Source organism: Nipponia nippon, unplaced genomic scaffold (assembly GCF_047370975.1).
Source record: "Nipponia nippon isolate SJK-2023a ecotype South Korea unplaced genomic scaffold, ASM4737097v1 scaffold_7, whole genome shotgun sequence".
Taxonomy (NCBI): domain Eukaryota; kingdom Metazoa; phylum Chordata; class Aves; order Pelecaniformes; family Threskiornithidae; genus Nipponia; species Nipponia nippon.
Window position 1 is genome coordinate 7,650,307 of NW_028262391.1, and position 25,544 is coordinate 7,675,850.

The following is a 25,544-nucleotide window of genomic DNA, read 5'->3' on the forward strand; positions in this document are numbered from 1 at the left end:
TAACTACAAAGAACAAAGGCATTTGTAAGAACACCAAAGCAGACAGCTTGCAGATATAAAAGAAAGACGACAGTTCACCTCATTTTGTCATACACTTCCATGTTCCACGTTTGCAAATTATTTGTCCTCAAGTGGCTTTTTATTCACGTTAAGATGACAGGAACATTGCTGTGAAGCAGTGCAGACAGTGGCACGCAGATGCGTGCACAGGAACTGAAGGTGCCTAAATTTTACACTTGAAGCTTGAGCACTGTATGGTTCCCTCCCTGGCACAGTCAGACTGTCTAACAGCCAGGTGCTGGATGCATCAGTCATCGATTTCAGTGCAAAATGTATCTCACTATAAGCAACCCCTAAATAAAATACATATTTTCAACTAGAAGTAGCCTTAATCCTGGTGATGGTAAAATCAGTCAGTCAGATCCCATGTTGCATTTTTCTGACTTGAAGTAAATTGCATGATGGGTTTGTTCACCACAGTTTTTTGGTCCTTTTTGACACAGCTCATTCAAGGCAGTTTGATAGAAGAGCCTATAAATCTTTTTGCACTTGCTTCTTTGCTTTATGCCTTAAAAGTGAGATGTGGGTCCTACTACAAGGTGTTTTCAATGTTGCTTCCTTCATAGATCTTCTGAAATGGGGAAAACGTGAACTACACAGAAAAAGGAGGGGTTTACTAGCACAAGAATATAAAGATTTGCTTTCAGTATTTTTGTCCTAGCATTGCCATAAGGCTTTCTGAACAGTAAGTTGTGTAGTATGGGAATACCTGTGTTCAATAAGTTGTCGGTCTCACTGGGGGAATCGAGAGCATGAAGCTGCTTCATTTGAAAGCGGAGCCATTCCTGACTGCTCTGCTTCAGCTGTTTCAGCAGCACTGGCAGCCACAATCCAGCTCTTCCCTGCAGCGCTCTGAGATTCACTTAAGGCATCTCCGGCTTTTTGAGATATCTAACATCTGTATACCTCGGGATACTGCAGGATGAATTTTTGGATGGGTCTGGCAGGAAGCCAGAGAAATGCTTTAACTTTAAAAAGAACTGCTTTAAGTGTTGGTGTTTCTCTCCAGGTGGTTTTATCAGCTTTAATGGCTCCTGGCGCGTTCAGGGGATCCTGGCCATGTCCCGCTCGTTAGGAGATTACCCTCTGAAGAACCTGAATGTTGTCATTCCTGACCCCGATATTCTTACCTTTGACCTGGACAAATTGCAGCCAGAGTTCATGATCTTGGCGTCGGATGGTCTGTGGGATGCTTTCAGCAACGAGGAAGCCGTCCGATTCATCAAGGAACGCTTGGATGAACCACACTTCGGTGCAAAGAGTATAGTTCTACAGTCCTTTTACAGAGGATGTCCTGATAATATAACAGTGATGGTGGTGAAGTTCAGGAATAGCAGCAAAACAGAAGAACAGTAATTACCAGTGGTTCTCTGCCTCACTCTGAACTTAAAACAAACTCTTACATTTTAAACATAGTAGAAAGCTCTAGTGAATACCGTTAAGATTCTACACAAAAGGAACAGATCCCTCTGGTCTTTGTTCTTTGCTTAACAAAAGGAGCAATACAGCAAATACATTCTGAGTGATTATAAGAATTATTAAGTTTGTTCACATGTACCTGTCTCCTGTGACCTTGCTGCTCCTTAGAAACTATCTGTAATCTTCCATTTCAGAATATTCTTTACAAATCCTGCGTAGACTTTTCATTTGATTCCTTACCTCTCATTTCCAATAGTCAAAGGTTCATTGGATGCACAGCAGGGTCAGGGCAGCGCTGCCACTCAATAGCAAGCGATAGGAATGATGCTGCTTGTCACTCGTAGGTGTGACTCTTCAGAACGATGCTCTCATGTTTCTCATCTCTTTTCTTTTTTTAATCTGCAGTGATAAGGTTGTAAAGGAAAAGGTTTGCAATTATTGGCCTGTTATTGATATGAAGGAGGAAGAGGAGCCAGCTGTTAGCCTGCTACCACAGAACTGGCTCTCTCGCTTTGTTTAACCTCCCCCCTGCCCTTAAATAAATCAAGCATGTGATTAGGTATAGGTACTGAATTACCTGAAGCCACATGTTCATTCAGTCAGTGCATTACTCAAATAACATTGCTTCCATGCCATATTGTATTCAAACCAACTGATGTTAAACTCCAGCAAAATACTCCAAGGTCCAACACCTTCTGTATCAAAAAATAGCTCTGTTGTGATAGAAGAACGTCTTGTCATTCACCGAGACTCACCCTTACATTAGTTTTTTGGCGTGGACTTTTCATAGGCATGTAAAGAAGGTAATGCAAGATAAAATTAATTTCGTTAGTGACTGTTTGGAAAACTAATCAAAACGGGGCGTTCCTTAGAGCCACCTAGATGGAAGTCAAGCCTATTACAGACTTCCTTGTACCACTGCAGATTAATTTGTGGTGTTAATCCAGGGGAAGACCACTTTAGAACTGTTTTTTGGTATAATGTATAAATGCCAGGCAGCGTCATTGCACTGTAGAGATGAAAGCTTGTGTTAAATCTAGATAAAAATATGTTTAGATCTAACTTTCAGTATTTAATTGTATTTTGGAATCTGTGACTGCTGTAAGTTTAAATGATGACAGTGTGAGTTTGCTCTACATCTGGTAACTTTGCTGGCTGCTTCGTGATTGCGAGGCAGCCGTGGCAGAGTGACAGAGCAATGCGTGTTAGAGGAACGGAGCCAGGGCCCGAGTTGGAGGTTAGTATTTTGGATAGCTTGCTTACCCGTATTGCGTCTTGTAACAATCCTTGGGGTTCCCTCCCCGCAAAACGTGGTCCTGGGCGATCTGCTGAAGTCTCTTGTCTTCAAGGTGATGGAGGTTGTCAGTGTTTGGGTCCTGAGGTGAATCAGGGACATAATGCATTAACTAACTTTGTCTGTTTCTTGGGTGAAGATATAATATTACTTAGTTTAAAAGCTGCCTGTTTCTCATCACCCACCTATAGCATTTTTGGGCAAGTGGCTTGCTGGTCCCTAAAATAGTGTGATGTGTCGTGGTTGTGCTAAGCAGGTGTGATGCTCTCAAGACAGAAATGAGAGAGCACAAATTCTGCTCTCTGCTCAAGAAGGAATTCCCATCTGAGTCTTTTCATCTTTGTTCCTAGGTTATCTCTTCCACAACAAACTTCCCTCCTTTAGTTTGTTTGGAGGTAATCACAACTCCTAATTGGATCTGTTGCTATTACCAGTGCTATTCAAATTGTATACATATCCTTTAGCAGCCTCCTCGCATCCCAGAGCCCCTTGACTGTGAGGAACAGACATTGAAAAGCAGAAGGATGAAAGCGTCCTGCATCCTCTGAAACCAGCAGGCACCCAGCCTGCACAGGTCCTTCCCCGAAGGATGGAAACTTTTGAACTTTTTAAATCTCTTGAACAGTGCATTCAGTGAATTTTGAATGCAACTTTGCAGTTAAATTGAGCAGCTAACAGGAAATGTTAATAATTGCAGAGCGCTTCAGTTATTTTATTTTGAAAAGGTATTTGAAGTCAGAACGCTGTGAAATGAAAACCTTGCGTGATATTTTCATGGGAGTGCTTAATCATGTACTCATAATGCTACAGCAGCAGTATCGAAACTGTGCTCCAGGCAGAGCTCACAGTGCACGTAGCATTCGCCTTTCCTTTCTCCTTCACAGATGATGTTTCCGTTGTACTGGCTTTTCCTTGTAGGACGCTGCCTGGATGTTTGTCAAAACAGCTGCCCAGAGAAAAGAAGAATTAGACCCAGCAGCCTACAGAACGCTAAAGCAGTGGGACACTTGTATAGCAGAGACATCACTACTGAACCTTCACAGGCATTTGAGAAATGGTCAGCTCCAAAAAAAACATTGTAGGCTAATGCCACTTGAGCGAAAAGCTCACGGCTGCGACTAAGCCTCCTGCAGCTCACGTTCTGGAGGTTAGCGAGTGTTGCTGAGGGATGCCCGACCTTCTGAGCACAGCTCGCTTGCTGGTTGCTCCGGCACTCGAGATAGACAGGAAAATGAGGTGGCAGGAATCGTACGCGTTCACAGCCTCCCGAAGCAGCCGAGAGGAAGCAGTGGGAGGGTGGCTCACTCTGGAAGTAAGCCCTGCTCACAGGATTTTGGAAAACACATAGTGCAATGCAGTACAGAACTGTTTTGCAGGCTTGTCTGGATATTTATGGCAGGATTCATTTACTCTGTCACTCACGGGCCCACCCAGCCCGTTACCGAATGAGCCCTATTTCGACCTTCACGTGTCTGCAGTTACAACAGTAGCTGTTTGAGCGCCTTCAGTTTTCTGTGCGACACTCCCACCTTTGTGGTGGCTCTTTCCTGGCCAAAGGCATTTATGCCAATGATCGCTGGTAAGGTTGTTGACTTTTGTTTTTATTACTTTAAAAAACTAGTTACAGCTACTTTAGGTTTAAAGATGAAGGACTAATGGAGATGACAGGCTTTGTGCAGTCTTCCACATAGGTGTGCAGTGCCTACCTATGCTCCCTGCTAGAAGTCTTGTGAGAAGTTTTTAATCCCATCCTAGACATCTGTAACTTTCCAGTTGTGCTGATTTGTGCCAAATTCTGTCGTGATGCATACAGCTGTTGGATGACAAGGTTAAGTAATGTACATACCACTTATGCAACCTAAACGATCTAGGGTCTGAGCCTCCACTGCCTTAATAATACATCCTGCATCGGGAAGGGGTTGTCAGACACCGTGGCCAGAAATACGCCCACGTGTGCTCGAGCAGCGTGGCAGAACGCGCTACAGCATCGGAGAGGCAGTCCTTCCAGCCCACCAGCCTCAGTCCTGCTTTCCTGCCTGGGCCCTTCTCCAAGAAAAGGGAGATGCACCTTGGTTTAAGTGGCCTGCACGCACCTGAGAGCTCCCTCTTGCCGAAGACGTTCACAGAAGTTTTTTGTTGCTTCAGCCTGAGTAGCTCCGCTGGTGACAGCTGTTCATCAGGTACGAGCACCACATGGCAGAAAACTGATATATTAAGTTGCTGCCACAGAGCATCTTTCGTATGGCCCGTTATGAAAAAATGTACCTTCTAGTTAGTCATCTGATCCGGTCCTTGAAAGAATTTGGGCTCTTCCCAGTGATGTGGCAAGCTAGTTTAACTCACGTAGTACATTTTAAAGATACTACCATTTAGCTTTTCATTCTGATTATAGACTACCATTTAGTTTACAATTCTGATCATATACTGCTGAGGTTTCAGAAAGGCTGTTCGTTCGTGTAACAGAGGGGCTGCAGCCTTCCCCTTTGCGGCTGCGGGTGCAGTCCCAGGGATCCCCCGTCTAGGCACCAGCCTAGTTAGGCGTGGCCAGAGCTCCGTCTAGTGGCTGGCCTAACCACGGTTAGCCAAGCAGTGTTCGGTAAAGTGAAGAGTTGCTCTCTTAGCCCGGGTGAAAAAATATGTGTGCTTAAAGCTCCCCTTGCCCCTGTGCCGAGGTTGGCTGCAAGGCTAAGGCAGACCTGCTCTCCCGGGCTGAAGTTTGCAGCAGCGCTGGAGCAGCGCGGGCCGAACGCCCGCATCCCCCGGCGCCGCGGGGAAACGCAGCTCCTTGGCTGCCAAAACCCCATGTGAAAGTTTGGCCCACGGCAGCCCTGCCCTGCGTCCCTGCCAGCTCGCCCCTCCGCCTGGGCGTCTTCGCAACTTCAGTGAATGCATTTGAAACGCTTGTTTGTGGGATCCAGAGGTCTGGCAGCGGTGCGGCTTACGCTGACCGCAGCGACCCAGCGTACGAGATGCCGGAATTCATCGCTAGTCTCAGGGGCGGCAGGAGATGCTGTTTTATTTCCTAGAAAATGTACAGCACTTCTTTTCTTGCGACATCCAGCACTACTGGTCTGGGCCTGTAGATCCTATCTCATGGTGGAGGGACGACATTGCGAGGACTGCATCAGCACTGGAGTCCTGACATTTCTAGAAATACGAAATTTGAAATGAATGAGCCTGTTCTACTGAATAGAATGTTTGGATAAATATAAATAAAGTAAATGCCACCTCACATCATGAAGTATTGTCTACTGACTTGTGAACACAAGGTCAGTACCAAAACTACTGCTAATGTTCTTACAGTAGTATACAATTTAAGGTAAAATTAAAAAAAAAAAGTTGTGAAGTTTTTAGAATACAGAAGTTAGTACTAAAGCACTGCAACAGCTTTAAGTGTTTGCTACCTAAACACTAACGCTGCATCTTGAAAATAAGGGAGTTTTGTTGTTCAGCTGCCTCGGAATACATGACATCCTTGCCTTAAATACTACTAATATATTGCTAATCATCTGTCTAATCCTCATTTTACACAGAGAAACATTCAGTAAGTGACTATACTAAAGAAAAAAAACGACCAGCCTTTCATTTCCCAAAGTAGGTTTTTAGGCCTCCATCCTGAAATCTGGCTGTACAAAATTGCAAGGTTAAAATTCAGAGCGTTCTGCTGAAGTTTGGCAGCCATACAGAGCGGAGCTGCTGCCCCCCAGTGCTGGCAACATATTTATCAATTATCTTTCGAAACCGGAGGACTCGTCTCTAAAAAGATATATACAATTAAGTTAATATCGACTTGAATTTCAAATCACTTTTTTATTTATATAGTGCTGACCGCAGAAGGCTTAGGTAAGCAGCTGTTTTACACATAGCGTTCCCTTAGATAGCTTGAAGTTCTAGGTATCGGTGTCTCTAGTTATAGATGATAGTCTAGATGCTCTCTTAAGCAAAACGCGTGCAGTCGAAGCAGTTGAAGCCCATCTAAAACCATAAATAGCATTAAAAACAAAAAGGCAAAAGCAATTACTGAGTAAAGGTTTGCAATCCACTTTTAGGAGCAGGTCAGCACCTATGTCTGGCCTGCTCAGTCTTAAGAAAGAACTCCGAATGAGTTGAGCAGCAGGGAAATAAAGCACTTTTTCTGCATTTAAAAGACCAACCCTATACTCCTTTAAGCCGGTGGAGACGCGTCAGAACTTCTAGGGGCGCAGATGCTCAGAAATCTACTTCAGCCTGTATTCCGCCAAGTTAATTAAATGAATAATCAGGGATAACGTTTTAGAAATCTAAATGTGGGACTGTCAGACATTGCTCTCCGGGAACTCCTACGCTGTATTCAGGGGTGCGAGAGCAATGCAGAGGAAACTCTACTTTACCGCACTTGCTTTAATCTTGGCAATAGCAAGAGCCGGGCGGCCAAGCCGTGCGGGCCGGCAGCACGGTGCCTGCTCGGCACCCGCTGCCTAACGCCGGTGCCCCTGCCCCGGGAAGGCACGCTGGCGGCTCCTCCGCCTCCCCAGCTGCACGCCGTCGCCTCCAGCTGCCCTGGATGGCAGGAGACGCACGTCAGAGCTGCCAAAGTCCATCGGCGAGCTGTAAATTTTCTCCTTCTGGTAAGAAAAGCTTAGTTACCTTAAAACCATGATTCATTTGGAAAAAGTTCTTTGGAGGTGGGTCCGTTCTGTGCTGAATCTCTGCACCGCTCCTTGGTAAACCGCTCCTATAGGCATAAGCTCGGTACAAAATGTAAGCAGTGGTTAGCAATGCTGGTTTTACAAATGAAATGGGTTTTTATAAATTTCCAGCCCATCTGCCTTTAACACGGCAAACTCTAACACTCGTGTAACTGTTAACTACAAAGTTAGGAGCAGCATCTGGAAAAACAACCTTAAACCCCCCACTGTGTGAATATTACGCAGAGCGACCGTAAAACCACTTCTACCCCGTGTATTTGGGAACGCTCTCTAAGAAACGATCAAGACAGACTCACTGTGAAAATGAACGACGCATGCAGAACTCGGCGAGGGCAGGTTGGAGCTTTATTAACGAAAATCCTACATAACACCCAAGATAACAAACCCGCAATGTTTAAGCGATCCGTCCCGGTTTGAGACAGCTTCCATTTAGTACAACACGGCTGTGCTATCGTAGATAAGAGCCTCTTCAGGCTTTTGCCTGTACCATTTTTTCACTGGGAGGCAGAAGTGGTTTTAAGATGTTATCTTTATTGCGAGCCCGGGAGAGACTGCTCTGCGCTCCCAGGCGGAGGACCCCGCGGGCAAAGCACTGCGGCCAGGAGCGGCCAGGGCGTCGGGCTGGGCCCCGGCCCGGCCAGGATGGACGCGACGCCTACGCGCCGTCGCCTCTCGCACCGTAAAAAACCAAACTCGTTCAGGTCATTGGGATTGACGTGGCCTGGAAAATTAACGTGCTGCGCAGCAACTGTCAAAGAGAGCTCAGACACTTAAACCATCTCAAGAGAGGTCGCTTGGGGTAAACTTTGTAGTTTTAAGTCCTTATTTTATAGGAGGAAAACTCAGTCCCAAAGTCCCGTAACTGCAGGTGAGGCGAGCTGTATGCACCACGGGCGGCAATTCCTCACGCGCGTTGCAGGCCACCGCTGCCTTTAGCCAACAGTCACGTTAACAGCAGCATCTCGGAGGCTCGGCTTCCTTTAGTCCTGTGAAAGAGAGTGGCTTTGGGGTTTTTAGAAACCCAATATATAAATAGAGGGGGGTGGGGTTTGTTTTGTTTTACAATTTTAGGTTTCCTTAAAATGTGGACTCAACTAGATATGGGAAAAAAAAAACAAACCAAACCCAACCATCTGCTTAGCTTCATTTTAACTCTGTTTTCCTTCCTTCCTTCCTCCATGGAGTACTTGCATTTGGCTGTGGTTTACAGCTTCAGATGCAATACACGGCAACTGCATTAAAACCCAGCGAGCTGAATTGCACAGAGCTTGCAGAAAGCTTGACACCTCGCTCCCTACCACCTCTGTCTTAAGCAAACTGCAGAGTAGTTAATAAATGACCAAAATGGTCCACGCTAGTCTCAGAAACATGGGGACAAATGAAAATTTGAAACACAGGGAGCAAAGCTCTGCCTCCCGGACTCCTTCAACACACCGAACCTGACCGACAGACACCTCCCAGGAACTCGGCGTCCCGCTGTTGGGCTAACCTTCCGTCACTTTCTAGTTTAAATTTGAAAGAGAGATGATAAAATGCCATTATTTATTGTGCATCCAGGCATTCGTGAGTTACTTACAAGGAACTCGAAATGCTTTAGCAGTAACTAGACAACTTAGGAAAATACTCCAAACCCTCTATGTGCCGTTAATACTGACCACAGAGAGTAACGCCCCGAAGGCTGCAGCACGTAGCACTTCACTGTTTATTTTGAACTTGTTTGTTCTCCAAAGCACACAAAACATTGAAGCATTTTGACTTTTTTAACTCTTCTGAAATAGTATCCAGGCTTGAAGCTTCACATTGTAAACCCCGTCGGCGATCCACCCAGCAGCAGTTTGCAGACATCCTTGGCCAGTGGATTATAACTGGGCTTTTCCAGTTATAATCCACAATTTTTGTAGCAAAATCGCAAGTGCTTGGAGTTCTGATTTAATACGGCTTTGCCCGCATGAGAGAAAGGATCTTGGCATTTGGGAAAATCTTAGCCTGTGGTTTCGGCTTCGTTTTTAGTACAATATCATAGGCAGACGCAATCAAATTTGGGCCCACCGCTGACTTTAATGCTTACATTAGTTCACAGTCGTAAGCTTTTTTTACCTCTTACATGGCTGCTCACGCTAGAAACTTCCCTGATACTTGCTTTAAGCAGAAACGTTAGCTTAGTTATGGGTTTTTATGGTCTTTTAAGCAATAGTAAGGTCAGGCTCAAATACAAACCAGATTTGGAAATGCGTTTTTTAAAAAAGCAGGAGCAGGACTAATTTCCAATGTAGATTTCTCGCAGAACTGATCTGACTTTAGATTACGATTTCAGGTGGCATGAACAGATCACGGTGTATAAACCTACAGTTGTGAAAGCAAAAGCCCTGTAATCAAGGATCGGTGTTATCGTTCTGGGGCACAAATATAAAAAGCACCTTGCTTAGTGACAGTTGCATTTTTTTGCGGTCCCGCACAGCCACTTCTCCGCGACAGGCGTCTCTTACTCTCCCAACAGGAGCTTTATCTATCCAGTTTCCGAAGACTACATCATCTTTCATAACCACATTTTTTTGAGAAAGCACTACAAACTGTGCTGCAGTATCAGCGTTCTTCTGACAAATAATTTATTTCGAAACATTTAACATGGCAGGCTTATAAAAAAAATGGAGGGTTTTTTTTAAGCTGTATAAACAATCAAAGAACAAGTTAAACATTCCTCACAGAGCTCTTGGGATCTGACCACAGTACTACAACAACCAAACAACAGATCCTAAAACCATAGGAACAGCTGTAGTTTCACCTCTGTTTCTAGAAATACAATAGCATTCTTTTCTCAGTTATGCAATATCGTATCTTAAGCCATTTAGTTTAACAAAAAAAAAAAAAAATCTATTTTTGAAAAGCTTTGACCTTCTTAACATACATTCTTAGAACACTGACATCTGGAATACTTGTCTAGAGAGTATTCTCCCCAAGACCTCATTTTTATATCTAAAAAAATAACACGTCCTATAATTCCATCAGAAATCCACGTGCAGTTGTTGAAAAGATAGCAAAATTCAATACTGACCATCATCACAAGGTAACAGAAAACCCGGTGTAAGCTCAAACTTGGTACTAGAGGTTTCTGCACCTCTTCTAATTTGTCTCTAAGAGACTATCTGAAAGACAGCCAAATGTAAATACGTCATACCATCTTAGCTGTAGTACAGAGACGGTGGCAGTGCTCTGTCATTCTAGATGTACAGGATGTAATGATAGTGTCTTCGCTGTGTAGTGGATGTGTCAAGAATAATTATGTTAATGCAACTGCAAATTCTGTATTGTTGTCTATTAGAAGTGTAAACTACTGAAAACTTGGCCTTGCTGATATGAATAAAGTGATTAAAATACCCATCTTTATAGATACAGTAGTTTGTCTTCTTGAAGAAATACGACTCTTAGAATTTCTTAATTTTTCATTTTAAAATTTGAAGACGGAAAACCATTTTAGAAACAGATAGAAAGTCACAATATAAATGCATCTGTTTTCGTCTTCCCTGCGTGGTTCCAAAACTCTGGGGATGCATCGGTACACACGTGCCCGTGTATACGCGGGGGTCTGATTACCCCGATGTACGAGAGGTGTCTAGTAACGAAACTGCCCAGGAGCTCGGCTGCATCTGCCCCTCCAGTGCTCTGCGAACATCATCAGAGACACCAAAGCAATTCTGTTCTATACACACATCCATACACCTCGATAGACGTGCGCAAAGTGCATCACGTCCAGAATCTCCCGTCGGCTTCTGCAGACCCAAGATCCACAGGCTTGTAACGCTCTCAGAAGGATTACGGAGGCGACGCGGTTAAATAAGAAGGTGTAACACTCTCGGAAGGATTACGGAGGCGACGGAGTGAAGGAAGACGGTCATCCTTAGTTTCAGGCTGGGCAGAGAACACTTGAGGGTGGCAAGGGACGATGCAGTTGCAAAAGCAACTTAAAAAATCCGGTGGGAATTTGGGAAGCATCTTCAAAGCTCGTTCCTTGGCGTAAACATTATTCCTCGGTAACATTTCGTACATTCCAGAAGACTCGGGTGGAAATCCCATGGTTACAGCAGACCACGTGGAGAAGCGTCAGAGGACGACAGGACAGCGTATTCCAAAGCATCCTGCATGCGTAGGATACACACAGGGAAAAGCGCTCTGCGAATGCCTCATGTTTTTCTTTAAGAATATGAGAACGTCCCAGGGAAGTGCTGCCATTGCAGTTGTGCCCTGGTGGCACAGCCCTCCTTCAGTCCCAGTCCTCGCTGCAGCTGGGGTTTTGGTTTGTGTTGCCCTGGACTTTCAATGTTTTTACACCAAATAGGTTTAAGTTTATACATTAATGTAGAATCAAAGGCAAGTAACTGAAGTGTTCGATGACAAATCCTGCCAAAACCGGATTATTTCACTTGATGTAATGCCATGTACTGCAATCAAATGTCTATACTTACAGACATCAAAATTAATTTTATAAAGAAAGAATTGTTTATCTTCTGGAATACTGATGTTCACTTTAAGTATATTTAAGCAAATTCCAACATAAACATCCTCGAATTTAATAGGTTTGATATGACTCATCAGTTCATAAATCCTCAGAGCCAGTTTGCCGTCCAGTATATAACCCATCCCACTGCAATACGGAGGATACAACTTGAATGGATATTCGTCGTAAGAGATGTACGCTTTTTTGTAAAAGCCTCTGTAGGCTAAGTTGTCTATAAGAGGATACCCAGTGAAAACATTTGCCGAGGAATTTAGCTTCAGAAGAAATTTTACCAAGTTAGCGGTATTGATGAAGACATCGGCATCAGTCTTCATGAGGAATCTAGTATTCGAACAGAACTCCGTGACCCACCTGAACGCCATGATCGTTTTTAAGGTGAGATTGTTGTAAGTGTCCATAAAATCTTGACGAATGATGTCACCGTAGAGGATGCTTTCATCTTCTACTGACAGTGCTGCAGCATTGTCTTCTCTTTGAGTGTCCTGACCTAGTAAGAACAGGGTTACAATTCGATGTCCCCACCAGACGGTCTGAGATCCCCACGTTATCCTGATGGCCTGCCTTGACTTCACATCCTTAGAACTTGAAGACACCAAGATGACTAGGAAGGGATTGATGTCTCGGCATTTCAAGTGCTCCCGCAACGTGAAGAGGTAGTGCTGCTTGTAAATCGGTTCATATTCATAGAAATACATGAGGTTTGTATGCTCAATCACAGTGTTGGAAGAAAAAGTTACGTACCACATTGTTACGAGAGAAAATAAAAGCAGAAACAAAAAAATCCATTTTAATGTTCTTACATACATGACATCAACTGGAACTGGGCAATAACTACTTCGCAGAAGTGCGTCAGTGACCTTCACAAATCTGTACCACAAATTCTGAAGCATGTTTCTTGCTGAAAAAGAAATGAAAAAGTGGTATGCAGAATGCTATTACTCAAATATTATCTTTTTCTTGTCTAAAGCGTCAGTTGAAAGCATGCTATAACATAATGAAGACAAAACCAAGATTCATTGGTGCAGCTGTTGTACACCATGGTCCAGCGTCCTGTACACCACGAACCAACGCTGTCTCCCAGAAACAAGCATGAGCAGAACACCGAGCTGGTACTGAGCGTGGTACCGACTGAAGCCTCACAGCTCTCACCTTGGGAACTTCCCCTACATAAACCTGCTCACTGCTAAAGATCGCCCGTCAAGCACTGTGATCCCAGAGATCTCAGCACAACGTCTGCCACTCAAATCCCAAGGAAGGAATACTGTGCGAAAAAACCGTAATGGCTACAAAGCTCTCAGCAAACTGATGTTCAGAGGCTTCAAAACTTTGCGATTTATTTCAAAGAAAGGAAGTCCTACTAGTTTTTATAAGCTGGAGCAAATCAGCCAAGAAAGAAGGTAAGAAGAGAAGCACAAGCAAACATTTCACCCCTCATTTAAGGGTTGAGCAGCTCCTCCTTCTGAACTGACTGAACAGGTGACGGGGGGAGAAGGAGAAAATCGGCTTCCTCGCGAGCTGCAGCCATGCAAACACAAACGCGTCTTGACAGAGAGACTGGGCTCTTCCACTGCCCAGAGAAAGGGCTGCTCCCACAACACACAACATTATACAGCAATCGTTTATTTTCTGCTATGTACTAATTAAATCAAGTGATTTAATAAAGGGGCATTGCAACCAATTTTGTCATAGCAGCTTTACAGCTGACCTAACGGGAGCAGCAGAGAATCCCCTGCAGCAGATGAGCTTCAAATCTTAAAGAAGTTTTGCAAATTCTTCTAGTATGTTCCATTTAAACAAACGAGACGCTACAAAATCCTCCTGCTACCTCCATCTATTTAAGTTATAAAGAAGAAAGGATCCCATCTGCATGATTGTCATGAAACGTCTACAAAAATGCGACAGATTCGCTCAGCTCCATGGGGCACGGCACACAAACCGAAACAGCAGTCAGCACCAGAGATGGAGACAAACCAAAGCCATTTTTCTGCTGGAGACACACGTCTGGGGCCGGAGCCCAATCTACACGGACGGGTGCTTACAAACCCCCGCGGAGTCCGTGCTGAAGACAGTACGACAGCGACTAGATATTCAAATCAACACGTCTGTCCCAAGCTAAGTTTAAAAAAACAGCATCTCCGTCCTCTACCCTCCATTTAGCAGTGCTCACCTTTACCGTGTTTCTTTAAAACTACACACGCTGTGAACGTATACTGGATACCTTTAAGCCCAAATAATTACAATGTCTTACTGTGGGAGCCCGGAATGGTTTCTCATGTCTGCAGTAATAATATCTACCCTGCACAGTAAGGTATCCACAAAGACACAATAAGGACGATGGAAAGTTCAATTTCACAGTCCAATTAATTACTATTTAATGTATCTTCGAAATAATCACCGCAGAGCTTGTGTATGTTTTATATCAAAAAAAATAAATCCAAACCCCAACATGGCATGCTAGAATTTAGGCGAACTTGATCTGCCAGAGCCCACCTGCTTTGTGTTTCTGTGTACGATCTGACTTTAATTTGACGATCCTTTAAAGGAAGCATTTGGAGCCCATTTCACCACCGATGCATAGTGCATCACTTAAAATGTATTAAAGCAGCTCTATACAAATAGCTATTTGAACAGAAGAATTTCAGACTGATCCCTCTCAAAGCTGCGTTACTCCAAGAGTACTGCGTGGCTAACGGGGGTCAGTCCTTCGTTAAAGGTACCCCACATCCCCGCAGGTGAAGAAGGGAGTTTTATGAAGAACTTCCTAACGTGAGCAATGTCCTAGCTTATAAAAACATGGAACCTCAGCAGCTTTATGTTGAGTCACTTCTTTTTCTCCACAAGGATTAAACATACGCAGGTATATCAGAATAGAAGTTTGGCAGGTGCAGAGGAAACTCCCATCGCAACTGTTCAAACTGCACTTAGGGAAGTGATTATAACCATAAAAAACTCGCATTTGCCAATCTGTTATTTACCTCCCAGCTTTGGGGGGAATAATAAAAATGCTCAGTTCTTCTCTCGTTATGTATACCAACATGACTTTCAGTGAACAGTATGAAAAATACATACTGGAAGAAAATACCCTAAGTTATATGTCAGTGCTTTTGTATTTGATTTTATATAAATAACATTTCTCAGGGTTTGATGATCAATTTAAAGTAAAAGCATATTGAAGTTTGATCACTTCTTGACTACCTAATGGAAAAAAAAAAATCTGATTATAAGGATTTTGATTCTTTACGGACCGAAAAGCCTATTACATGACATTTTGAACAACAGAACCGGAGACCAATGCCTGATCTGCTACATAGTGAAAAATCTGGGAAAACAAATCATCACTTCAGGCCCTTTGCCCACACTACGCAAATCAAAATCTTAAAGCTACCATATCCTTATGAAAAGCCTGCACCACAGGGCATCCAGGACAAGCACTGTAAAATGCTGTTTTGCTGCCTGAATCCTGAGGAGCCAGGAGGTCCTGTCCCCACCAAACCTGCTGTTCTCTTCCCTAAGGTCCCATTCCTCCAGTCATATGCTGAACCGTTTGCAAGCTAGCACAGGTTCACCAAAACACATTTTTTATAATGGTCATGGGGTAGAAACTACACTCCCCAACACACGAGACAGCTATTTCTGCAGCACCGAGAATTCAAAAGACAGGCAGTCATCCTCCAACATCATTAAGCACAGACCTCTGGCTTCAGACACACAAAGGAATAAAAGGGGAAATTAAACCCTAACCACAGCCCTCAATAGGAAAATCCCCTCCTCTTCCTATTTCGGATGCTTAAACCAAAGTAATGGGGTTGAAGAAGCGATGCCTTAAAGCTGAGCTGGCGCTTCTGCTTGCAGGTGGTGCAGCTGCAGACCCTCCAGCTACGCGCAGGACAGCTTCTCCACCGCTTCCAGACTTGATCTGCCTGCAGCTTTTGCCTTCCAGTTGTACGGCGGCAGCACGGGATATGCAGCAGGGAGCACCACCAGGCCAGCAGCTCCTTTCTGGGAAACACGTTTGCTTCCAAGCTCACGGCTTGCTGCCATGACTCAACGGAGGCCGAGATTATGCTGACGGATAGAACTGATCAACTTGAAAACAAACGTGAGAAAGCAGGTAGTGAGCACGCTCTGCAGTAATTTTAGATAGATTTCTCATGCTAACCAATAATAATAATAACCAATGAATAGTCCAATTTAAAGATTAAAAAAATTACCATATTTATAATGTTAGCCGTATAGAAAAATAAATGCTTTTTTTTTTTTAAAGCTACCAGCAGAAATAGTTTGGAAATATATTACTGTTCCTGGCTCCTTGTTTTCTTCATATGGCTTCCTACCAACAGAAACGAGAGGAATTTTTGCAAGATCCTGGGCTACGATGATCTTGCATAACAATACTTCAAAAATTATTTTCAGTAACCTTTAACAAGGACTTGGTCTCACTTCAAATCGCCCAAGCAATCTTAATTCTCCGTTCCAGGCAACTTTTCACAACGCACAGATTAATTAAGAGGTGACAGCCCAAAAGGTAGAATTCACGGAGAGGAAATCTCATCCCCCTGCTGAAACCGTACCAAAACGCAAGCCATTTAACTGGTTTCTATTAAAAAACAAAGGAAAATGCGGTGACAAAGGAGCAGTTTGTATCCATACAGGGTCTTTCCAGGGCTTTCTTTCGCCCGCAGCCGCGCCAAGCGCTGCGCCCGGGCGGGTGCCCCGCTCCGGCCCTCCCGGGCCCCGCCGCCTCCCGCCGCCCCGAGGGAGCCCGCGGGCGGCCCTCGCCCCCCGGCCCGCCGCCACGGCGTTAAATGGCGGCGCCGGCGTGGGGCCCGCCCGCCCCCTCAGGCAGGTCGCGCTCCCCTCCCGCCCGCCGGGACCCCGCCGCCCGGTACCGTGAGCCCGGTACCGCCTGCCGCCCGGTACCGCCTGCCGCCCGCTGCCGCCGCCGCCCGCCAGCCGGGCGGGGCAGGGAGGGGCAGGGCGTCGCGTCTCCCGCCTCCCGCGCGTAGCGGCCGCGTCTCCTGACAGGAGCGGCCGCGGGTCCGGCGCGGGAGGGCTGGCTGCGGGCCGGGGCGGCGGGGGCGGCGGGCCGCGGGAAATGGCCGCCTCCGCCGCCGCCTCGCAGGGGCCGCCGCGGGAGCCCGGGCCGGGGGCTCGGGCGCGGGAGGGCCCCCGCGCCGGCCTGAGGCGGGCCGCAGCCAAGGGCGCTCCGGGCCTTCCCCGCAGCAGGGCCCGGCGCCGGGGCTGTTCTGGCAGCGCTCGCAGGGCTCCAGCCGGTGCCGCCTTTTAAAAATCACAGCATGGTTGTTAGGTGTGAGATTCAGGCTTATGGATTCCAGGGCAGAAGAGAGAGGTGTTTTCAAATCTTGCTCCGGCTACTAGACTTGATTGATCGTGGTGAGGATTCACCCCCAACCCTCCCGAAATTATTAATTACCTTTTACGAAACATTACAAAAGCACGCAGCAGTTGTGGAACATCCTGCTTGGGCACGCTGGGAACCTACGTAGTTTACGTAAACCTGCATAGCCTACGAAAGGTTTATTGTGCAAAGTTTGAGTTCAGATTAATTGATGGTAAATCGGCTGTCCCCGTTTTGGTTTATGACTCTGGGTTTTTTAAACTGAACACATAGGCAAACCCTACACAAACAAGATAGCCTCCCCCCGGCAAAGCAAATACGCCTTGGGACAAATGAAAGGCAGATTTCTCATTCTTCCAGATGCTCACCTTTCGGTGTAAATGCAGATTGAGAGCCTGCGAGCGGGAGGCTGCATCGCGCCGTGTCTCCTGCGGTTGACTACGGCTCTGGTTTGATCTCGTGCTGGCATACAAACGCCGAAGTGACGCGGGAAATCATCGCTGGAAGTGGCTCTGCATCGCAAAATCTTGCTCTGAACCAAACTCACGTTTGACTCGGGTACAGTTAAACACTGTCAAACCACGCAGTCTTCAGAAGCTAGCTGCTCTGTCCTGGAAATAAAGTTAATTAGCTCGTAAAAAGTCACACATTGCTTAATTGCTTCTTTAAAGTGATAGTCTGATGCAATAAAATAACAGTTGAGACCATAAATATCGAATACAGTTGGAGCAAACACACAGAGCAGAGAACCGTGAGCAATCTTTAAGTCACAGCACCGCCCAGGGACACGGAGCATCCCTCCGCTGTCGCTGCTCACGCAGAAGGGAGGTTTTGCCCTTGATCAAATGGCCGTATTTCAAGGAAACGGCATGCTATTTTGCAGGGAATTACGATGCATTTGACGGTGTTAACCATGTGTTTTGCATAGTTTTCTGTCTCTCCGCCTTCCGACTCATTCATATACATTATTTATAAAGAAATGCAAACGCTTTCTTCCCTGGTTTAATACAGCATGACCTGCTCCTGAAAAAATCCCACCTATAATCTATACATGTTATTAAATATGAAAAATGTACAACAGTGAGTTGAACAGTGTCACTGTCATCTTTTGTTGCCCCCAATTACCTCCGGTATAACCCTTTTGGCTTCAAGAGAAACCAGATTATAACTTGTCCGTCAAGATTGACGCAAGACGTGTAATATCTGAGCAACCGATGTCGTAATTATCAAAATGATTACCCTATCAGTCAGCAGCTCGTTTGGCCAGGAGACCTTCATGTCTTTTTGCTGATTTTGTACTTTCTGAAGCAAGGACAAATGGTAATAACTAATACTAGTGCATCCGGGTATAAGGGCAAATCGGTACTGCAATACTCGGTGTGCATTGGAGCAGCCCAGCATCGGTCTGCTAACTGTCAAAAAAATGGAGACTCAGTATGAATTAAATAATATTGGACTAAATTTTCTATCATCTCCTCTTTTTTTTATTCATAGAATCATAGAATCGTTAAGGTTGGAAAAGACCCTTAAGATCAATGAGTCCAACCGTTAACCCAGCACTGCCAAGCCCACCACTAAACCATGTCCCTAAGCACCACGTCTACCTTTCTTTTAAATACCTCCAGGGATGGAGACTCAACCACTTCCCTGGGCAGCCTGTTCCAATGCTTGACCGCCCTTTCAGTGAAGAAGTTTTTCCTAATAGCCAACCTAAACCTGCCCTGGCGCAGCTTGAGGCCGTTTCCTCTCGTCCTATCACTCGTTACTAGTGAGAAGAGACCGACCCCCACCTCCCTACAGCCTCCTTTCAGGTAGCTGTAGAGAGCAATGAGGTCTCCCCTCAGCCTCCTCTTCTCCAGGCTAAACAACCCCAGCTCCCTCAGCCGCTCCTCATAAGACTTGTGCTCCAGACCCTTATTCTCCTCCTTAGAATGATCTTTTGATCGAGACTCTGTTATTTCCCCCCTTCTTGTTCCTTTCTTGAAGGAAATCTTCATCGTAGATCAGTGGGCAACAACAGAATAGAGCACAATGAAGCTAACAGAAATTTTTAAGTTCGGGTAGCTGAATCTCAGTAATGACCAGATCGTAAGATCTATATTTAGCCTCCACCATGCAGAGTGCAGTTAAACTTGTTCATACGAACGTAACTCACCGAGTTTACAACTCAAGACAGGTCATCGAAGCAGGCAGCTTCATGCATGAGTGGGCAGGAGGAGGAGCTGATGGAGTCCGGGGCTGCCAGTGAGAGCAGAGCACGTTTTTAAGCGGAATTCTCTTCTGGTTTGATGTGCCTGTGCAATATCCCGTTAGCAACCTCTTGAGATTCACCTGTTGCTGGGAGATGAGATGCACCGATGAACCAGGTACCTTGTCATTTTGTGGACTGGTAAGTGTGGACAAACCTTAAGATTTCCCCTCCTCACTGGCCGCGTTTATATTTCGTTTCTTTTCCAAAACGGATGCGGACGCAGTAATAAAGGGGTTTATCTCCGGGCACACACCGAACAGGGCAGACAGCTAGCGGTTCCCTGGCCCACAGGATCGGGCAGTATAAGCAGGCTGCCGCTGATTTGGTAAACACAATTTTACAACGTAAAGAGTCCTCAAATGGTCGTGTAAGTGCGGTGCGTTGTTCAAACACGTTCGAAGACTAACCTTTGCGCTTGTGACCAATTGGTACGTTACTCATCGTTGTTCCACCCACAGGCTTGGCACTGAACATTACACCTTCATAAATACTGCTTGTGCTTTATCAGGTTGATAGAAGCCAGCATGTATTTGCACAGAGCTTGTACTTACTTTTCATAGCGCAAAGCTGCTTCTTCCCCTTCCTCTTCCTTACTCTTTGTGCTTCATCTCGCGGAGGAAGACAGACAGCTTACGGACAGACATCGGCTTCACAGACGACGGTGAATTCCAGCTTTAAAGGCTTGCTAGAGAGCAGCACGGCACAGATGGGCCTCCAGAACACCAAACACTCCAAAGTCAAGCAAGCCAATATACTGATGTTAGGACTCGATTCTGCGGGAAAATCTACGCTGTTGTACAAGTTCAAATATAACGAGGTCTTTGTAACAATTCCAACAATTGGCTTTAATGTTGATATGATTGAAACCGGGAAAGATTTTACATTGACGTTTTGGGATGTTGGAGGACAACAGAAAATGAGAGAGGTTTGGTGCGATTTCCTGGAGAACACAGACGGACTGCTCTATGTTGTGGACAGCTCTGATAAGCGACGTCTGGAAGAATCAAAGAGAGAATTTGAACTCATTTTAAAGAATGAATTTTTAAAAAGCGTACCAGTCGTCGTGCTAGCGAACAAGCAGGATTTGCCTGGAGCTTTGAACGCTGAGGAAATAACCAGGAGATTCAAAATGAAGAAGTACTGCAGTGACAGAAATTGGTATGTACAACCCTGTTGTGCTATCACAGGAGAAGGCTTGTCCGAAGCCCTCCAAACACTGACCACATTTGCAAAACACTACAGCAGATCAAAGGAGACTTCTACAATCTTTAAGGAAATTGAAACACTTTAAGAATTTCTGTCGTCAAATTCTGGTGAACTTTAATCAACGTGTTTTGTTGGACAGACTGAATCTGAAAATACTGGATTCTGGAGAACTCTTATAAGTAAATATTTATAAAGAACGTCGACAATACTAAATTATACTGTTACACCTGCAGATCCTTCTGAGATACTACTCTGCAGCATTTTATTAGTGCTCGTATACTCGGGGTTATTCAGCTCAGAAGTGTGGCCGTTGAACGATGAAACAGGTGGAGCTGAGCTTCTGAATTTTAGCAAGTGGAAACAAAATAGGTGAGCAGTGCTTAAAATGCTTAAATCAAGTTATTTTGTCAAGACGTAAAATAGCCGAGTCATTTGTTCAGCAGGAAAAGCAAGAGATAAAATGTTGTTTTGTAATAAATGCTCCGTGGATCTATTTCTCATGTAAAAATATAGTCGTTTTGGAGCTTAAACTGTTAGTTTTGTACAAGAGAACCTATGAATCTGAAATACTTGTTGGATATTGTTGCATTCTAGAACCAATTACTCCAAACGGATTTTAACAAACAGGATCTGCTCCTCATCGAGCCTCAGCCAAAGCCGCGACCCAGTGCTGTGTCTGAGGTGCCGGGCTGATGCCCCTTTGCTACAGATTTCCCCGTACCAATTTCTTTGTTTCTGCGCTGGGGGATTGCTGTGGGATTAGCCAAGAGCAGAGCGATGGAAGCCAGCATGGGATCAGCCCAGCGAAGCACTGATCCCCGTTGGTTTTGGGGTGGGGGATAAAGGGGGGAGGAATGGTGGGATCGGCTCCTTGGTCATTTTTTTTAATAGATCTTGATGGATCCTGTCCTGCCTGTACTGAAGCCACCTGAAATTCTGTTACCGGTAAATTTAGCTTTGATTAACTTTGACGTAAGTGGCACAAAATTGCTAATCCTATTGCTACAGTTTGTAGAAAAAATTCCAAATGAAATTTCTGTTCAGATTTCCTGACTGATGAAGGAGTGAATTAGTATTCTGAATGCCATTAAAGCAACAAAGGATTGATAACTAGAAGACTAATTGAACTGCATCAACCATGAGAACAGTTCAAACACCAAGACTGAAAAGTTAATAGAGCCTGCTCTTTTAAAAGCAAGAGAAAAGAGACCATCCAATTACTGGTTATACAGTCCCAGAAAATCCTGCCCAATTATTTCTGCCTTCTTGAGCGATGTCTGCAGAGGTAGGATGCTCCAGTGGTCAGGATGCTTGCTTAGGTAGCTGGATTTATTTTGCCCTACATCTACCACAATCTTTGACCGCGGGCAAGTCATTTAATCGCTCTGTGTCTCAACAGTCCCTTGGCAAAATGAACCTCCCAGTTACGCGCTCTGAAAAAGTTGTGGCAAGGGTCAGCTCGTGAGCCTTTCTCCTGCCACAAAATGCTTACGCCAAGTAATTCACGTCAGAAATTTACATTTCGTTCTTACTAATAAACAGGCAGGAATTTCAAGTTATAGAAGGGTGAAGCAGCAAGAAAAGCACCCAGACGTACCCTGTTGTCTCATACATGTATTATTCAAAAACAAAAAATCATCAGGTGAACTTGCTGAAATAGTAAACAAAGGAAGGTTTCTCAACAGAAGCTGTTATTAATACTGACAGTAATTACCACGGGCTAAATCTTGAGTCATGTTGAGACTGCATTTCTAAAAGGAGAGCAAGTCTTTAGACTTGTCGTTGCCTGGCTCAGCATTGATTCAGGCTCAATATAAAATATCATTTGCTGTCCCAAAAAAGATTTTTAAAATGGGAACATTATTTTTCTAAACCCAACAATTCAATGTTAAAAAAATGTAGTATTTCAGATCAATGCATTTATAAGCATTTGTACGCGTATGTTACATACTGAATTCTCCCACTAGTTTAATCTAATCATGTGCCTATTACAAATCTGAATCTAGTTCACTGGCCTCCGGACTTCATCAGGGAATACCACTCCTTGAGAGATTTAATGAGAGTGCACCAGGGTCTCTAATTAGGCAAGAAGCAAGTTCTGAAGGGAGAAATAAAGTAGTGTAATAGACCAGCTCATATAGCTAAAAAAGAGAATTAAGCTTTCAGGCACACAGTCCCTTCTCCAGGTTATCAAATTAGATGAAATAATACTCACACCGACTTGAAGAAAATCTTTTACATTATGCTTCAAAGGAAAGAAATAAACTCTATTCCATTCACTTTACAGGATATCAAGTATTTAAAAACGGATTTTTCTAAGAGCTTGGTTTCCTAAAGAAGTGAAGCCCATTTTATCTGCCCATGGAGACCCCTACCTTTCTGAATCATTTTTAAGCCGTAAAACAAATATCAGTCAGGCTGGATAGAGAAGCAGGTTCTCAAAGGAACCATATGCCTGCAAATTTAATTAAAAAAATCGGTGAGATAGAGAAAAGTGACCATACTGGTGGCCCCAGTGAAGGCAAGGCGGATAAGGTACAAAAGACTAACCCCCGAGGAGATAAATGTTCCGTTTTAGCCGCAAGAGAGCCTGCAAGAGGACATAAATCCACAGAGCCCAGACTTAATTAGTTCCTCTGCTCCTGGGGCTAGTTGGTCTTTTCCTACAGTGCACGAGTAAATAGTGTACCTGGGGGCTTCCTTAGGATGAGGAGATAAAGGATATATATATCCACTGCTTAAAATTTCCTTTCTACACCTGGGAGTAAAGGATCTCCCCGACGGCTCACCGTGTTTTGGGCAGGACCCCTGCAAAGGCGTGTTACGTGGGCAGGAAGGCGCAGGGGAAGCAGAGCTTCTGGCTCCGGTCTGCAAGAGCGCAGAGCGGAGCACCGCGCCGCCCGCTCTGCAGCCGCTGCGGCTCGCTTCCCCAGCCGGCGCGCAGACCGGGCTCGGTTCTGAAGGAGGGTCGGTGGCCAGAGGCAGGAGGGAGCGAGGCCCCCAGCGCCCCTCACCGCAGCATCCGCGCCGTCCGCCCTCACGCACATGCTCGCCCCAGGGCACTGCCTGGTCCCCGTTGGAAGCCTGGACGTTGTCCGATGTCCCATCCCAGCGTGTGCCACGTGGTGAAATCAATAGCAAGGAAGTTACAGAGGCCTTTTACAGCTTCATCCTGTTATGGAGAGTTTTGGATCTTTTGACGGCTTGGCTGAACAATATAATGAGCAGAATTGTCTTTGTGTTTCAGAGCACAACAAAGTGGAATTCTACGCGTGCTAAAAATACAATCCATAGTCTCGTAGGCATAATTTATTCCTGCACAAGTTCTGGTTTATTCTATTATTTAGAATTGATATAGGTTACTCACTAAAAACAATTTTAGGATTTTTGAAGGGTTGAGGGTGCTTTGAGAAGGTAAAAAATCAGAACACGAAGCGTGCTGCCCCCCGGGCAGTGAAACCCAAGCCTATGAGTTGAAATATTTGCATGGGATGAAAGGCCTTAAAGAGTTTGGGCTCCCCCTCAGCTATTTATATTGCTTCAGGTTTTAGATCTTCTTTCATTCTTCTTTCATCAGCTTTCCTAATAAATCACACCCTGATCACCCTGGTGTTTCTTGACGCACAGTGGCAGTCTTGTGCAACTGGAATGAAGTGGTAGAAGCGCTACAACTATATTGTGGCTGAAGTGTACAAGTCCTCCAGTGTCTGCTCATATTTCTTACACGAAGTTTGCTGTACCCCTTCATTTCTGCTGACGGAACAGTCATCCCTGAAGAAATAAACGGTACATGTCTGAGATTGTGAAACACAGAGGGTAGGATCTGGGAAAGCTGAGGCATGCTGTATCCTGTGGCCTCTCCAGGAGATTATCCACTGGGACGTGTTTGGATGTGGCAATTCAAAAGCTGACAAATCCAGAGTATGGGGAACTGTCCTGTTGGCCATTCTTTGATAAGATTAGTGTGGTATAAAATCATGATGAGCGTTTTGAGTTTTGAAATGGCTGTGGTGGAGCTCATTGAACGTAGTTCCAGTGGGATGAAATGCTATTTTAAGGGAAGGTGTGGAGCGGCGTAAAAAAACATTGCCAATTCGGATGGTGACACTCCCTCCTTCTTTGCCTGGGAGACAACTTTCCCAGTAACTGAATGCTCTGCAGAATCAAAGGGAAGCATAGTGTCTAAGGAACGCAGGACAAGGCTTTTTCAGTATCAGGTAACGCAGAGCTGGGCGAGTTACTCAAAATGTCTCTGTTGCCATCTCCTCCTCATTTCTGACAACTTAACTGAAACAACCAAAGGAAAGACTTGCATATATCAAACAAGTTCTAAGCCTCCTGCATAAGAAGACAGTACTTTGAAGCTCTGTATGCCTATAAAACTGCTTAAAGCAGGTTTTCTTGCCAAAGTAAATGACCCATGCTGAGTTCTGTGCTGCTACAATTAGACTTGTTCCACTCATAGTTAGCTCAAATATTCCTGTTCAGCACAGGCATAAGGATTCTGGGCATACATCTCATCAGATCACACAGGCTAGGTTATACACGTCTCTAATTTGGGATGTAAAGTCTTGAGGGTGGAGGCCTTACTTACAAAGCACCACCATGCTGCAGGTACAATTTGCAAATATAAATTCATAAAACGGCAACAAGTCCAAACACATCTTATTTTGAACGCCTGCAATTTTAACAAATTGTACCCTAGCTTGTGTTTCAGTTTCTACAATATTCTGTTCCTTAGCTGTGATAAATGT

The 25,544-nt window shown here is 44.8% G+C and overlaps 3 protein-coding genes across 7 annotated transcripts in view; 2 read left to right on the forward strand and 1 right to left on the reverse strand.

Moving 5' to 3' along the window:
• The window catches only part of PPM1L (protein phosphatase, Mg2+/Mn2+ dependent 1L), a 116,438-nt gene extending 98,012 nt beyond the window's left edge, over positions 1-18,426 (forward strand). The window contains exons 4-5 of one of the 3 annotated variants that reach the window (XR_015700487.1): positions 15,827-16,085; positions 17,694-18,426. Coding sequence is in view for 2 of the 3 variants with exons in the window: in XM_009463841.2 (XP_009462116.1) it covers positions 1,070-1,416 (347 nt within the window). In the remaining variant the exon portion in view is untranslated. Of the gene's footprint in view, positions 1-1,069; positions 10,837-15,826; positions 16,591-17,693 lie in introns of those variants that run through there. The other 2 variants (XM_087739581.1, XM_009463841.2) reach the window with 2 other exon arrangements.
• B3GALNT1 (beta-1,3-N-acetylgalactosaminyltransferase 1 (Globoside blood group)) lies at positions 7,788-16,936 on the reverse strand. 3 transcript variants are annotated; one of them, XM_087739582.1, is made up of 2 exons: positions 16,864-16,936; positions 7,788-12,872 (listed from the first exon to the last, which is right to left on the reverse strand). In XM_087739582.1, exon 2 carries the CDS (start codon positions 12,862-12,864, stop codon positions 11,821-11,823), a length of 1,044 nt encoding a protein of 347 aa, XP_087595708.1. In that variant the 5' UTR covers positions 12,865-12,872; positions 16,864-16,936; the 3' UTR covers positions 7,788-11,820. The 3 variants fall into 3 exon arrangements, with proteins under 3 accessions (XP_087595708.1, XP_087595711.1, XP_087595709.1); XM_087739585.1 differs by lacking the exon at positions 16,864-16,936 and adding an exon at positions 16,625-16,732; XM_087739583.1 differs by lacking the exon at positions 16,864-16,936 and adding an exon at positions 14,465-14,472.
• Positions 18,427-19,660: 1,234 nt separating the features above from the next.
• Positions 19,661-20,875, forward strand: ARL14 (ARF like GTPase 14). Its single transcript, XM_009463870.2, has 2 exons — positions 19,661-19,699; positions 20,145-20,875. Exons 1-2 carry the CDS (start codon positions 19,678-19,680, stop codon positions 20,873-20,875), a joined length of 753 nt encoding a protein of 250 aa, XP_009462145.2. The 5' UTR covers positions 19,661-19,677.
• The last annotated feature ends 4,669 nt before the right edge of the window (positions 20,876-25,544 follow it).